Here is a 15,654-nt window from a genome sequence, read left to right on the forward strand (position 1 = left end):
GTGGCCATCTGCCACCCCCTGCGCTACAACGTGCTCATGAGCACCCGCACTTGTGCCCGTCTGGTGTCCTGGACCTGGGTTGGTGGCTCAGTCATGGGGATGATGGTGACCCTGATAGTTTTTCACCTCACCTTCTGTGGGTCGAACTTGATCCAGCATTTTGGCTGCCACGTGTTTTCCCTCCTAAAGTTGGCCTGTGGGAAGGAAACGTCCTCTGTCACCTTGGGTGTGATCCTGGTGTGTGTCACAGCTCTGATGGGCTGTTTATTCCTCATCATCCTCTCCTATGTCTTCATTGTGGCTGCCATATTGAGAATCCCCTCAGCTGAGAGCAGGCACAAGACCTTCTCCACATGTGTGTCCCACCTCACTGTGGTCATTGTACACTATGGTTTTGCCTCCATGATCTACCTCAAGCCCAGGGGCCCCCATTCTATGGACAGTAACACTCTGATGGCCACCACCTATACAGTCTTCACCCCATTTCTCAGCCCGATCATTTTCAGCCTCAGGAATAAGGAACTCAAGAATGCCATAAAGAAAAGCTTCCAGAGAAAATTCAGTCCCTTAAGCTCCTGATGGCCAGCTTGGTGGTGAGGAATATGATACAAGGACTGGGGTTAATGATCGTCTCCAGGAAACTGTTGTAGGTATTCAGTATGTGAAAGTACTGAATAGGTATTGTTGGATGCATCCATAGGTGTTGGAGCAAGCTATGTATTAGTTTTTCCGTTTGTTTGCCCTTTTCCTCTTGCATAGACTCTAGGGATCATCATCTCTGTTCTTGACCTTGTGTGATGAACCCTATCCAGTTACTTATGTCTAAGAATGTGTTACCTCTCTCTGAGTGGTGGAAAGCATCACATGGAGGAGTGGGCACTAATGAACAGGGTTTTTCTTCAATAGACAAGCAAGGGAGGACTTTCACTCCACTCACCATAACATAAACAAAAGTAACATAATAATAAATACCACCAGCACTGGAGCTTTACTTATCAGGCACTGTGTCCAGTGTTATCTTTTAATTACAACAAATAGCAGGAAAGAACATTAACTATTTTTCTTTAAGGAGATGATTGAATGTTTTTAGTTCCTTCTGTCTTTGAGGGGGATAGACCCTAAGGAGGTTTCTATGTTGAGCTTAGTAGAGTGACTGATGTCAGAATATGAAGTGGAGAAAGGAAGAGAGACAGAGAGAGAAAGGTGAGAGGGTTCAGTGCTTAGGTAAGAGCATACAAAATATTAAATGTGGGTTGTTATCTGACATCTTATGGAAATCCTTTTCCCTTTTTCCCCACATTACTTTCTTTTTTTTTTTAATTTTATTATGTTATGTTAGTCACCATACAATACATCATTAGTTCTTGATGTGGTGTTCCATGATTCATTGTTTGCATATAACACCCAGTGCTCCATGCAGTACGTGCCCTCTTTAATACCCATCACCGGGCTAACCCATCCCCCCACCGCCCTCCCCTCTAAAATGCTGTTTGTTTCTCAGAGTCCATAGTCTCTCATGGTTCATCTCTGCCTCCGATTTGCCCCCCTTCATTTTTCCCTTCCTTCTCCTAATGTCCTCCATGCTATTCCTTATGTTCCACAAATAAGTGAAACCATATGATAATTGACTTTCCTACATTACTTTCAATAAAACATCAATTTCTAATTCCTGTGTCTTATGTGAATCGATCTGGGGGATGTGTTGGAGTGCTAACTGAAGATGGCAAAAAGAGAGGTCAAGCGTATGGGTATCCTCTTTAACAAATGTGAAATGTTAGTGGAGGTCACAAAACACGTGAATGAAGGAGTTACATGCAACTTTAGGTCTGTCTGACTTTCATGCTGGAGTTCAGGAAACCATATATCTCAGGATCCAGGAAGGGGGACTTCCATTGGGTAAGTTCGTACTCAAAGTTGTGGGCAGATATTTGAGTTGCAGGAAGAAGATGTTTTATAATAACAAACCTAAGAATGGCTATCACATATGAGTGCCTGCTGCTTGCCAAATGTGGGAAGGGTTTCCTATGCATTCACTCTTCTGTGACTCAAAATAAATTATTATTTCTGCACATTTAGATATGACCCACATCTATTACTATTCACATTTTTGAAACACAGAAAATGCAAATCTGAGAGATGATTTGTCCCCAGCCACACTGCCCTGAAGTGGTGAAGCAGGAATCCATTACAATCTGCATGTGAGTGTGGTTGGTGATCAGGAATGCATCTCTCTCAAGTGCCTGTAGAGAGAAATGTGGTCCTGACTGGGAGAGGAAGGCTGTCATTAGAAGGAATAGACACCCTTCAGGGCTGGAGGGCAGGTGCAGCCCTAGACACATACCCCTTTCACACAGCCAGAGAGAAACACCAACTCCAGAGGAGTTACAGAGACACTTTGTCACATCAACACAATGAGACCCTGGGGTTCCATTTCATTATTTTACAATTATTGGTGTTAATGACTAATCCCTGCCGCCCCCCCCCCCCCGGCCAACGCCAAGATGTCCTTACTCGGGAAGCTTCATAAAGTAGCAAAGCAATATCTAGCTCCCTGGTTCCCATGTCCTGGGATGAATCTTTTCTCAAAATTATGCTTTTTATCTGCATTTTGAATGTTGTGTTCCCCTACGTGCATATTACCCATTTCTCTCTAATTACCCACTCTTACTGATGAATTGTCTCTCTGGGTTAGTAACTTGCCAAATGTTAGTGGCATGTGATTTCTTTGACAGCTCACCCTCTTTATATTGATTCCATTTAGGTTTTCCACTACCATTGGCTGGGAAACCCTTGAGGATGACTTCAGACATGGAGCTGTGCTGTAGCCCCTCCATGGTGGCCATCCCCACTAGGGAAGGAGGGAAGAAGGCCCATTAGACATGACTCAGGGTCTCCACTGCCCCTGCCTAGGAGGACTGCTTAGAAGGGTCCCTGACCCTTCCCAACCACGGCCAGTTCCTCTGCAACATGGTGTTCATGGTAATGGTTTGTGCTTCACAGAGCTGCTTGGGGTTTACGTAAGATCATGCACCTCAAGTGCTCAGCACGGGTCCTGGAGCATAGTAAGAATTCAAAATAGTATTAATAATTATTATGACTACTATCCTAAAATCCCGGTGGGAGAAGCTCAGGGTCTGTATTCAGCCACACCTGGGCTGAGTCCTACTTCAGAGCTTGTCAGTGCCTCTAGCCATTTTTCTAAGTAGGAAGGGAAAAGTCAAGAAAAAAGAAAAAACAAGTCCAGTCTTTCCTTAAAAAATTTATACTGCGATCTCTAATAAACATAACATAATAAATTAAAAAATTTGAATTGGAACAATCTGGTGCTGGTTGGCATTCCATCTTTGGTTTGTTTTTGTTTTTACTGATTTGAGATCTTTATTTTTTATTTTTTTTATTATGTTCAGTTAGCCAACATATAGTACATCATTAGTTTTTGATGTAGTGTTCAACAATTCATTAGTTGTGTATCACACCCAGTGGCATTCCATCTTTGAAAGGAAAATGCGTATCTCACATCACTATGCCCAGTATGCTTGCATCAACTCTGAGTTGTGTGCAAGCCTTAGTAAGTATTACATGGTGGCTTTCTCCTTTTTATACAAAACTCTACCATGTTATCCGCATGAGTTAAATAAGTTTGAGAAGTTGTTTTAAAACACTACTTCCAAATAAAATCCCCAAAGCAATATTGGGTTGGTTCCTTATTTTTTCTATAATAAATCTCTTTATATATATCAATATTATTATGTAATATTATATTATATGTTATGTTGCATTATATTACATAAAATTATTATATTATATATTATATAGCATATATTATATTATATATTATAATCACATTAACATACACTCATATATTATGAAAGTGTATACTGTGTACTATTATATGTTATATTAATATATATTATCATTGCATTTTATAATAATTAAATTATATAATATAATATATAATATAATATATAACTATGTATTTTAAATATAAAACAGAATTAATTAATATTGTCAATATTAATATGTATAATATACATAATATGTAATAATATATAATTATATTATGTTGCATATAATAATTAATATATGTTTATATCATATATTTTATATTAATTTGTAATTATGTAATATAAGTATACTAATTATATTTCTGTCTTAATATATAACATATAAATGACATATTTATATCTTGATATATAATATATATCATATAATATAATATATATTAATATATAAACCATAGTAACATAGCATATTATGTATATTACATATACTATTATATGTAGTATTATAGTATGTAATATATAATTAAATACATATTCCATTTTATGTAATGAAACAATACACTTATAACATATTATAATTTATAATATATTGTAGTTGCACTAGAACATTATTTACTCACTACATTGAGTTTTTCAGGCAATTAACAAATATTTATTAAGTACCTACTATGTGTCAAGCATAGTAGGGTACAATGGTAAGCAAGACAGAGACCCTGACCCCGAGGAGCTTACAAGCTAATGGGGAGACTCACGGGGGAATAGAATACCAATGTGTGCTGTACAGCGATCATGCTATTCAAAAATAATTCATAGGAACTACAATGAAGCGCAGATAGCAAAGTCTTTGTGCCATGTGGAAGCTGTGAAATGCTCTCAGAGTGTCGAGAGCTGTGGTTTTACCTTTTCTCCCTCCTGGCAAACTCAGCGACTTTCCACACATTCTATGGAAGTAAAGGACTCAGCAAAGAGAAGAGTCATAAGTACATGCAGAAGCTGGGCTCCCCCAGCCCCCAGGCCCTGAGGTCTGTGAGCACACCATGTAAAAGGTGCAGACGGAGGCTCTGCGCAGAACAGGCTTGGAGATGAGGAGTGGGATATGAGGATGGAAGCGTCTGTTCTGTAACTCAAGTGCCTCCATACTCTTTTCTCTTTATAGCAGGAAGAATGTGTCTGGCTCCAGTTTGACCCTGAATTTTGAAAAAGTTTTGTTGTACACTTTAAGGAATGGACAAGTGGTTGGAGGGTCTCATAAAGGAGCAGGTGTGTGGCACCTCCCCCTTTGCCCTTTGTGATCATCCTCACTTGCTAGGCCCATCCTCACGGGCTCCTCTGCCATCTCATTTTGGTTTCTGTCCCCAAAGCTGAGTTCAGGTAATTCCATGTGCTGGTGTAGAAAAAAAATTACTTTTTAGATAAGTACAGATGTGTGCAGCCACTCTCCTCTTGTGGCTATGTATTTTAAAGATCTTTGTATTTTTAATTTTTAAAAAATATTTTATTTATTTATTCATGAGCGTCAGAGAGAGAGAGAGAGAGAGGCAGAGGCAGAGGGAGAAGCAGGTTCCCCGCCTAGCAGGAAGCCTGATGCGGGACTCGATCCCAGGACCCTGGGATCATGACCTGAGCCGAAGGCAGACGCTTAACCATCTGAGCCACCCAGGTGCCCCAGATCTTTGTATTTTTAAAATTAGTGCCAAAAGGGAAAGGCATTATAATTTGTAAATGAAATTACACATCTTGTATCTCATTAGCTTAGTAGATGGAGCCACATAGTCTTTAGCTGCAAGACTATTGTTATACTACCAATGAAAAAATGTTATATGTGTGATGAGATTGTGCATTTTTTAAAAATAGGAAACAGCAAAAAAAAGACAACCAACAGAATGGGAGAAGATATTTGCAAATGACATATCAGATAAAACACTAGTATCCAAAATCTATAAAGAACTTATCAAACTCAACACCCAAAGAACAAATAATCCCATCAAGAAACGGGCAGAAGACATGAACAAATGGCCAACAGACACATGAAAAAGTGTTCAATATCACTTGTCATCAGGGAAATACAAATCAAAACCACAATGAGATACCACCTCACACCCGTCAGAATGGCTAAAATTAACAAGTCAGGAAATGACAGATGTTGGTGAGGATGCCAAGAAAGGGGAACCCGCCTACACTGTTGGTGGCAATGCAAGCTGGTGCAGTCACTCTGGAAAGCAGTATGGAGGTTACTCAAAAAGTTGAAAATAGAGCTACCCTATGACCCAGCAATTGCACTACTGGGTATTTACCCCAAAGATAAAAATGTCGTGACCCGAAGGGGCACGTGCATCCCAATGTTTATAACAGCAATGTCCACAATAGCCAAACTATGGAAAAAGCCTAGATGTGCATCGACAGATGAATGGATAAAGAAGATGTGGTATATATACACAATGGAATATTATGCAGCCACCAAAAGAAATGAAATCTTGCCATTTGCAAAGACGTGGCTGGAACTAGAGTGTATTATTCTAAGCAAAATAAGTCAATCAGAGAAAGACAATTACCATATGATCTCACTGATATGTGGAATTTGAGAAACAAGGCAAAGGATCATAGGGAAAGAGAGGAAAAAAATGAAACAAGATGAAACCAGAGAGGGAGACAAACCATAAGAGACTCTTAATCTCAGGAAACAAACTGAGGGTTGCTGGAGTGGTGGGGGGTGGGAGGGATGGGGTGGCTGGGTGATAGACGTTGGGGAGGGTATGTGCTATGGTGAGCGCTGTGAATTTAAGACTGTTGAATCACAGACCTGTACCCCTGAAACAAATAATACATTATACGTTAATAAAAATAAATAATTATATTTGAAAATTAAGAAATAAAAAATAGAAACAAGCAGTAAAAAGATGAGTTCAAAGCATGCTGTAACATTATTACATATGTTATATGATATATACACGTACATATATAACACACAGATATGCATACACATCCATCCTGGTAGTTCTCTGGAGAACTCTGACTAATCCACAAATCCAAAAGAAAAAGAAGCCTTGTACAAATGTCACGTTTCCATCTAAAAAGATGAGTTCCAGATCTCCGGATCCCTGGTGGTTTTTCCTTTGTGGAAGTATTTCCACCAGGTCAGGCCCTGCAACTCAGCGTTCTCTCCGATGATGTGCATGTTTGAGTATCATTATAAGGCAGAGGCCCCATCACACAAGAGTTTTAGCATCTCTTCCGAGCTCACACAGTCCACACTGAGCACTGAGAATGTTCCTGGTGCCCTCTAGTTCCTACTCCGCTGAGTTCATTAGGTGTAGACCATATGCCCTGGGCTGGGTAACCTACAGCTACACAGTCACTTGTGTCCTCACAACACACCCCAAGGGCCTTGATGCCAATGAGCAAATCCTGCAGCTGGGCTATCAGGGCTCCTTCACCTTTGCTGATGGACTTCCAAGGATACTCAACCCTTCTCATGAGCGATCTCAATGCCCTAAGTCTTCTCCATAGAGAAGAATGACCTAAGAATCTGGTTTGAAACTAATTTTGTCATGAAACCAAATCACACAGAATGACAGGATGCCGTTTCACAGGTCAATTTTCTAGGGCTGCTGTAGCAAAGCACATAAACCTAGTGACTTAAAGCCACACACATCTATCCTCCTCTATGCTGGAGGCCAGAAGAAAAAATCAGGGTCACCAGGTGAGAGTCAAGGTGTGAGCAGGGCCGCGTCCTTCGGAGGATCCAGGGGAGAATCTCTCTCCTGCTTTCCCAGCTTCCAGAGGGAGCAGGCATTCCTTGGCACAAGGTTCCTGGCTCAGTTACTCCGATGCCTCCTTCCAGTGTCACATCCCCTACTTCTCTCTGTGTCTGACCCTTCCTGTCCCCTTTTAGAAGAACACTTGCAATTATAGCAGACCCATCTGGATGATCCGGGGTAATTCTTCTGTCTCAGATCCTTAACTGCATATCATCTGCATGCAGTCCCTTTTGCTGGGTAAGGGAACATAGTCACAGGCTCTGGAAAAGGACATCTTAGGCATGACGGATTAGCATTAGTCATTTACATCAACAATTGTAAAATAATGAAATGGAACCCGAGGGTCTCATTGTCAGTGTTGATGTGACAAGGCGTCTCCGTAACTTCTCTGGAGTCAGTATTTCTCTCTGGCTGTGTGAATGGGGTGTGTGCCTGGGGCTGCACCTGCCCTCTTTCCTGAAAGGTGTCTATTCCTTCTAATGACAGCTTTTCCCTCCCAGTCAGGACCACACTTCTCTCTGCAGACACATGAGAGGGATGCATTCCTGATCACCAACTGCACTCACATGCAGATTGTAATGGATTCCTGCTTCACCACTTCAGGGCAGTGTGACTGGGGACAAATCATCTCTCAGATTTGCATTTTCTGCATTTCAAAAATGTGAATAGTAATAGATGTGGGTCATATCTAAATGTGCAGAAATAATGATTTATTTTGAGACTAGAAGAGTGAATGCACATGATACCCTTCCTACAACATTTAGCAAGCAGCAGGCACTCATATATGATAGATAGCCATTCTTAGGTTTATTATTATAAAACATCTGCTGCGTGCAACTCAAATATCTGGCCATAGCTTTGAGTAAGAATTTATACCAACAGAAGGCCACCTTTCTGGATGCTCTTCCCGAACCCCACATGGGAGTCAGATAGACCTCCATGTGACTCCTTCATTCAGCTGTTATATGACCTCCACCAACATTTCTCATCTGCATTCAGGGTGTGACCTCTCTCTATGCCATCTTGACATAGCACTGTGCTCTCCAACACATCCCCCATTGAGATTCAAGTAAAACACAGGAAAGAGAAATTGATGTTTTACTGAAAGTAATGTGGGGAAATAGGGATAAGGATTTCCATGAGATAAAAGAATGCAACACCCTTTTAACATTCTGTATGTTCTGTATGTTCTAAGCACTGAACCTTCTCTCCTGCACCTCTCTCTCTGTGTCTCTCCTTCTTTCTCCATTTTGCCTTCGGACATCAGTCACTCAACTCATATCAACATTTAAACCTCCTTAGGATCTATCCCCTTCATAGACAGTGAGGAACTATAAACAGTCAACTATCTCCTTGGAGACAAACAGTTTAAATTCTTTTGTGCATTTGTTATAATGAAAAGATAATACTTATACAACACTGGACACAGTGCCTGATAAGAAAAGCCCAATGCTGGTGGTCTTTATTATTATGCTTATTTTTGTTTATCCTTATGGTGGGGGAGGGAAGGTCCTCCTTTGCTTCTTCATTCAAGAAGAACCATTGGCATCAGTGCCCAGACACATCCATGTGATGCCCCCTACCAGCCCATAGGTAGATAACACATTCTTAGACAGAGGTAATGAGTTGGAGTTCATCACACGGGGTCAAGAACAAGAGATGGTGATTGCTAGAGCTTATGCAAAATTGGGGAAAAACAAACCATGACATGCATCCAACACCTATGGATGCATCCAGCAATACCTATTCAGTATTTTCATATACTGAATCCCTACAAAATTCCTATAGAATGAGTCATTATTCCCAGCCCTTCTGTCTTATTTCCTCACCACCATATTTCCTCCAGCCATCAGGAGTTTAGGGGACTGAATTTTCTCTGGAAGCTTTTCTTTATGGCATTCTTGAGCTCCTTATTCCTGAGGCTGAAAATGATCGGGCTGAGAAAGGGAGTGAAGACTATATAGGTGGTGGCCATCAGAGTGTTACTGTCTGTAGAATGGGGGCCCTTGGGCTTGAGGTAGATAGTAGAGGCAAAACCATAGTGTACAATGACCACAGTGAGGTGGGACACACATGTGGAGAAGGTCTTGTGCCTGCCCTCAGCAGAGGGGATCCTCAGTATGGCAGCCACAATGAAGACATAGGAGAGGATGATGAGGAATAAACAGCCCATCAGAGCTGTGACACATACCAGGACCACGGCCAAGGTGACAGAGGATGTCTCCTTCCCACAGGCCAACTTTAGGAGGGAAAGCACATGGCAGGCAAAATGGTGAATCACATTAGACCCACAGAAGGTGAGGTGAAAAACTATCAGGGTTACCATCATCCCCATGACTGAGCCACCAGCCCAGGTCCAGGACACCAGACGGGCACAGGTGCGGGTGCTCATGAGCATGTTGTAGCGCAGGGGGTGGCAGATGGCCACGTAGCGGTCGTAGCCCATGATCATGAGCAGGAAGGAGTGGGTGAAGCCGAATGTGAAGGAGAAGAACATCTGGCTGGCACAGGCCACAAAGGTGATGGTGTGGCGGGTTGAGAGCATGTCAACCAGCATGCGAGGGGTAAGGGTGACAGTGAACAGAATCTCAGAGGTGGACAGGGCACACAGGAAGAGGTACATGGGCGTGTGCAGGCTGCGCTCACTCCACACGGTGGCCATGATGATCAGGTTCCCCAGCAGGGTGAACAGGTACATCAGCAGGTACAGAAGGAAGAAGGCAGGCAGGAGATGCTGTGGGAAGTTGGAGAAGCCCACGAGGATGAATTCAGACACCATGCTATAGTTCTGACCAGCCACAGATGCTGCATCTGGTGAGACCAGACAGGATATGAAGGTACGTGGTTTATCCCATGAAGGACAAAGATGAGTCAGCATCAGAAAACCCTAATGAATCGTTGAACACTGCATCAAAAACTAATGATGTACTATATGTTGGTTAACCAAACATAAAAAAAAAGAAAACCTATCATGTGAATTAGGCACATGAATAGACAAAAAGGAAATGTCATATAACTATATCAATGGGCAGCAATACTGGATTAATAAATTTCAGTTCCTATTTATGATTTTAAAAATTGATACATAATTGATATAAAACATTGTATTATTTTAGATGTATAGCATAATGATTAACATATGCACATATCATAAAGATTTTTTAAAAGTTTTTTCTCAACCTGAAACCAACTGAGACTTTCTTAGCTAACCAGGAATATATACTGCAAAACTAGCAAATAGTACATGAAATGGGAAACTACCAATGCATTATTTTAGAATCAAGAACAAGCCAAGGTTACTCACTGTCTCTGCTGGTCATTAGCTGGGCACTAAGAATGGTACTTGAGGAAAGATATAAAAAAAGGAATATCAGGATTGGAAGGGAGGAGATGTGATCATCTACCTAGAAAGGTAAAAGAATGAAGGCAGACTATATTTAGAGCAAAGAAAGAACACATGCTGTGAAGGACTAGATAAACTTTCTAAACTCACAGCATTTCCCATAGAATTACACCCATAATAATCAAGCAAAACATAGAACATAGGGGAAAAGTAAGATAACATTACCATTAGTGACACAAACTATAACTAGCTCTCAAATATTTTGGCCTCAGGATTTCTTTTCTATTCTTTTAAGATTTTATTTTTTTGAGAGAGAGTAAGAGAGAGAGCATGAGTGGCAGAAGGACAGAGGGGCAGAGGGAGAAGCAGACTCCCCACTGAGCAGGGAGCCTGATGTGAGGCTCCATTCCAGGACTCTGGGATCATGACCTGAGCCGAAGGCAGACACTTAATCAACTGAGCCACCCAGGTGCCCCTGGCCTCTGGATTTCTTTAGGCTAAAAAACTATTGAGTCCCCTAGAGGGCTTTTGTTTGAGGGAGTTATAACTCTCCATTCTTACCATATTAATAATTAAAACTGAGATTCTTTAAAAATATTTAGTTATTAACACATTAAAAGAACAATAATCAACTTTTGATTCAACTAAAAGAACAATCAATATCATGTCAATATAAGTAATGTTTTAGAAAAGTAACTGCATTTTAAAAACTCATTTAGTGAGAAGTGTGGCTTTGTTTTACAAATTAGCAAATTTGTCCAGTGCTGGCTGGATGGAAGACAAGATGATGCTTGTATCTTCTTCTTCATTCAGCTTGTGGCTATATGCAGTTTTAGTTGAAGCATATCACAAAAATACATCCTCTCCTTCATTGGAAAAGTGAGGACTTGATGGCCCCCAGAAAGGGTCTCCAGGACCCCGGGATCCTCATATCACACTTTGGTAGCCTCTGTTATAAAACATCTAGGAATTAACCAAAGACATGCAATATCTCCAAGGACAGAAATTTTAACCACTAATAGATATGTAGAAGATGGTCTGGATACATGGAAAACATGGAAACCAATGTGCTCTCTTGGATGGGATGAACTAATAGAGCAATTATGTCAGTTCTTTCCCAAATTATATTCAGTGCAACTGCATTTACAATTTAAGAAGTTAAATTTAAGAACTATCTTAAACCTCCTTCTGAAAAATAAAGTCAGTGAAAAACTATACTGGTCTTCTAAAAATGTAGTGTACATGGGGCACCTGGGTGGCTCAGTCCATTGAGCGTCAGACTCTTGATTTCAGCTCAGGTCATGATGCCAGGGTGCTGGGATCAAGCCCCAGTCCAGCTCCCTGCTCAGTGATCAGTGGGGAGTCTGCTTGTCTCTGTCTCCCTCTGCACGTCTCCCTGACTCCCACACTCTCACTCTCTCTCTTTCAAATAAGTATATAAATCTAAAAAAAATTTAAAAATATAAAGTAAATAAAAATGTATTACACAAGAGAGATAGAGAGATATCCCTCCTGGTATTGAGACTCACATTAGATTTGGAATCATTTTAAAAACTGTGAGCCTGGAACAGACACGTATCATATATATGATACACAGATCACACTGTTTGGATACCTCAGAAATATCTGCTTGATTCAAAATCCAATAGGTGATAAAGGTGGGAGCACAAAATCAAATGGAAAAAATGGGTTGTTTACTGGTTTGTGGTGGGAAAACTGGTGATTTTATGAAGTGGTGCAAATCTGAATTCCTGCCCAAAACTGCAGGCAAAGGTGGAATCCAGATGGATTTCACCCATAGAAGGAAATATGAAGTCAGCAAGAGAAGGTGCAGAAGAATAACTTTGTGATCTAAGAGTGAAGAAGGAGTTATTAAACAAACCTCAAAAGCACAAATGTTAAGGTGATTTTAGAAAGACAAGAAATGTCTATATGCATGCTTTTTATATAAAGAAGCACTTGAATTTTATAAGCATATCTTCTGTAAGTGTTGATGAATGATGTACTGTATGGTGACTAAATAACATAATTAAAGAAATGTTGAAACCATTCTCTGGAAATAATGTTAACTGCTCAGAAAAGGAAACTGACATGAAAAGTTCCCCAAGGAATTTGTTCAACAAGAGATATCCAGGATTCATGAACAGGCAGGTGGAAATTGGGAAAAGAGCCTTTGCATTGCTGAAAATTGACCAGGAAATACTATCTAGAATAAATAAGAAACCAGTGACATTCAGAAGGAGAAACCTCAATACAGAAATGAGCCAAGGGTATGAGCAGAGAACTTACAGAAGGAATAATACAGACACACCAAAGGATGGTTTTAAGACAAGGAAAAGACAGAGTAAAATGACCATGGACTACACTGTGCACCTATTCAATTCCCCAAATTAGAAAGTGCCCAATGTAAGTGGAAATATGGGGAGAAAGCAATCCTTGTGGCCTACTGGTGAGAACGGAGAATGGAAAAGCACAGACTTAACCTGCTCTGTGCACCAGGACATGTGTTCCTGAGCAACTATCTCAATTGCTCACACCTGTTTGAAGGAGGCATGTTAGAGGATGTTTCTGTAGCATTGCCTGTAGTGGGGAAATGGACGAGACTGCTTGGGAACCATAATTAGGAAGAGGACAGGTCACATGGCCTGGATGCAACTACTGGATCCCCAGGTAGGAGTTCAATGCACACACAGCAGTGTAAAAGGACCTGGAAAATGATCTTGAGTGAAAGAAGCAAAGGCAGATGAACACTCTAGCATAATTCCATTGGGCACATGAAAAATAGAGCACCTGAAACTATTCTGGATGATACTGTAATGGTGTGTACAAGTCACTATACATTTGCCAAAACCCAAGATGTGCAACACAGACAGTAAACCCTAATGACCTGTGGCCTGAGTTAATAATAATAATGTAACCATATTGGTTCACCAACTAGAACAAATGGATCACAAGAATACCAGATTGTACAAGGTTTAGCAACAACCCTGGTCTCAACCCACCAGATGCCAGTAGCATCCCCTCTCTCCCCATGACCTGTACAACCAAAAGGTCCTTCAAGCATGTACAAACATTTCCAGTGGGGGGGGGGGGGTTGTAGATTCAGTCCCAAACAAGAATTAAAACCTAGAAGCTGCAAAGGGCACCTTGAGTAAAGAACTCAAGACCCAGAATGGGCAGCCAGAGAGGACTCCCAGCAGCTCAAGGCTAAGAGTCTGTCTTATGACCCTCCTCCCAGACCCTGTCCCCATCCCAAGTCTGGGCCTTGATCCCCACAACTGTCTGAGTATTGTTACCTACTCTGTCCCTTCTGGTCCCCCTCAGCCTGGGCTGCCACTTCCAGGAAGCAGCCAGCAGGGGAGGGCAGAAGAAGCTCTCCTGCCTGAGGCTGTCAGCAGCACACAGGGGTAGGTGTGGGGCCAGACCTCAGGGCCCCTAGAACTGATGCTGTGTGCTTTATCCCTGCTGCAGCTTCCCAGCAGGCTGCTCCACAGGGCCTCCTGGGGACACCAACCTGCAAGGCTGCCCTCAGAGTCTGGAGAGACCAGGAGGATCATCAGAGGGCCTCCAGGGACCTGCAGCCTCTACTCCTTCCTCCAACACAACGAAGGCTCCCTGCTTCTCTCTCTGCCCAGAGAGCCCCAGCCCCTGCTGAGGACTAGGAGCTCCCAGTCCTGGGGGAGATAGGACAGGATTAGATGTCCTCAAGTCCTTGGGGTCAGGGCAGGGTCAGAGGGAAAGCAGGAGCTGAGCAGCCCAGAGTGGGAATCCAGGGCTCTGATGTGGAATCAAGACAGCTGGAGGGCTCATCACAATAAAGTCATTAGAGAACGGGTCTTGAAGAGTTGCTTCTCTTGGTCAATAGACGTATTCAGTGTCTTCTGGCCAAACTGGATAGCCCCACCTCTCTTTGTGGTCAAGTTCTTCCCTACCCCTGTTGTCCTGGTGGTCCAAGCCAAGAGTCTACATTAACATATGCCTCTCTGTAATATAATCAAACTAATATTTGGTCTCCTGTGTTGTCCTTGTTTACTGACCCTCTGATGAGTCTCTGTATGCTCATGAGATGACTGGTGGCTGTGGGTTTAATGTTACAACACATCTTCTGCCTCCAACTCCAATATCTGACCTCATCTTTGATAATAGTTTAGATCCACAGAAGGCCCCCTTCTTGGATCCTCAGACATATGCTTTCTCAAACCCCAGCATGGGAGTCAGACAGACCTAAATTTCCATGGGACCCCTTCACTCATGTGTTGTGTAACCTCCACCAATATTTCTTATCTATATAATAGGAGTACCCATACCCTTGACCTCTCTTCTGCCATCTTGAGATAGCACTGTACCCTAAAACACATCCCCTAGATAGATTCAAGTAAAACACAGGAATGAGAACTTGATGTTTTACTGAAGGTAAAGTAGGGCAGAAGGGAAAGGGATTTCCATGAGATGTCAGATAGCAACACACTTTTAATATTCTGTACGTATTTTTTAAATTTTTTATTGTTATGTTAATCACCATACATTACATCATTAGTTTTAGATGTAGTGTTCCATGATTCATTGTTTGTGCATAACACCCAGTGCTCCTTGCAGAACGTGCCCTCTTTAATACCCATCACCAGGCTAACCCATCCTCCCACCCCCCTCCCCTCTAGAACCCTCAGTTTGTTTTTCAGAGTCCATCGTCTCTCATGGTTCGTCTCCCCCTCCGATTTCCCCCCCTTCATTCTTCCCCTCCTGCTATCTTCTTCTTTTTTTTTTTTTTTTT

General features: G+C 41.7%; 2 protein-coding genes across 2 annotated transcripts; one reads left to right on the forward strand and one right to left on the reverse strand.

Annotated features, from left to right (window-relative positions):
* On the forward strand, positions 1-579 carry LOC116636919 (olfactory receptor 10H3-like; the record flags this gene model as incomplete). Its single annotated transcript, XM_032412115.1, has 1 exon — positions 1-579. A coding segment is annotated over one exon (579 nt), but the record flags the coding sequence as incomplete, so codon positions are not given.
* An 8,810-nt stretch (positions 580-9,389) lies between these two features.
* On the reverse strand, positions 9,390-10,418 carry LOC116636920 (olfactory receptor 10H3-like). Its single transcript, XM_032412116.1, has one exon. It carries the CDS (start codon positions 10,416-10,418, stop codon positions 9,390-9,392), a length of 1,029 nt encoding a protein of 342 aa, XP_032268007.1.
* Between the last annotated feature and the right edge of the window lie 5,236 nt (positions 10,419-15,654).

Source organism: Phoca vitulina, unplaced genomic scaffold (genome assembly GCF_004348235.1).
Source record: "Phoca vitulina isolate PV1807 unplaced genomic scaffold, GSC_HSeal_1.0 scaffold13, whole genome shotgun sequence".
NCBI lineage: Eukaryota > Metazoa > Chordata > Mammalia > Carnivora > Phocidae > Phoca > Phoca vitulina.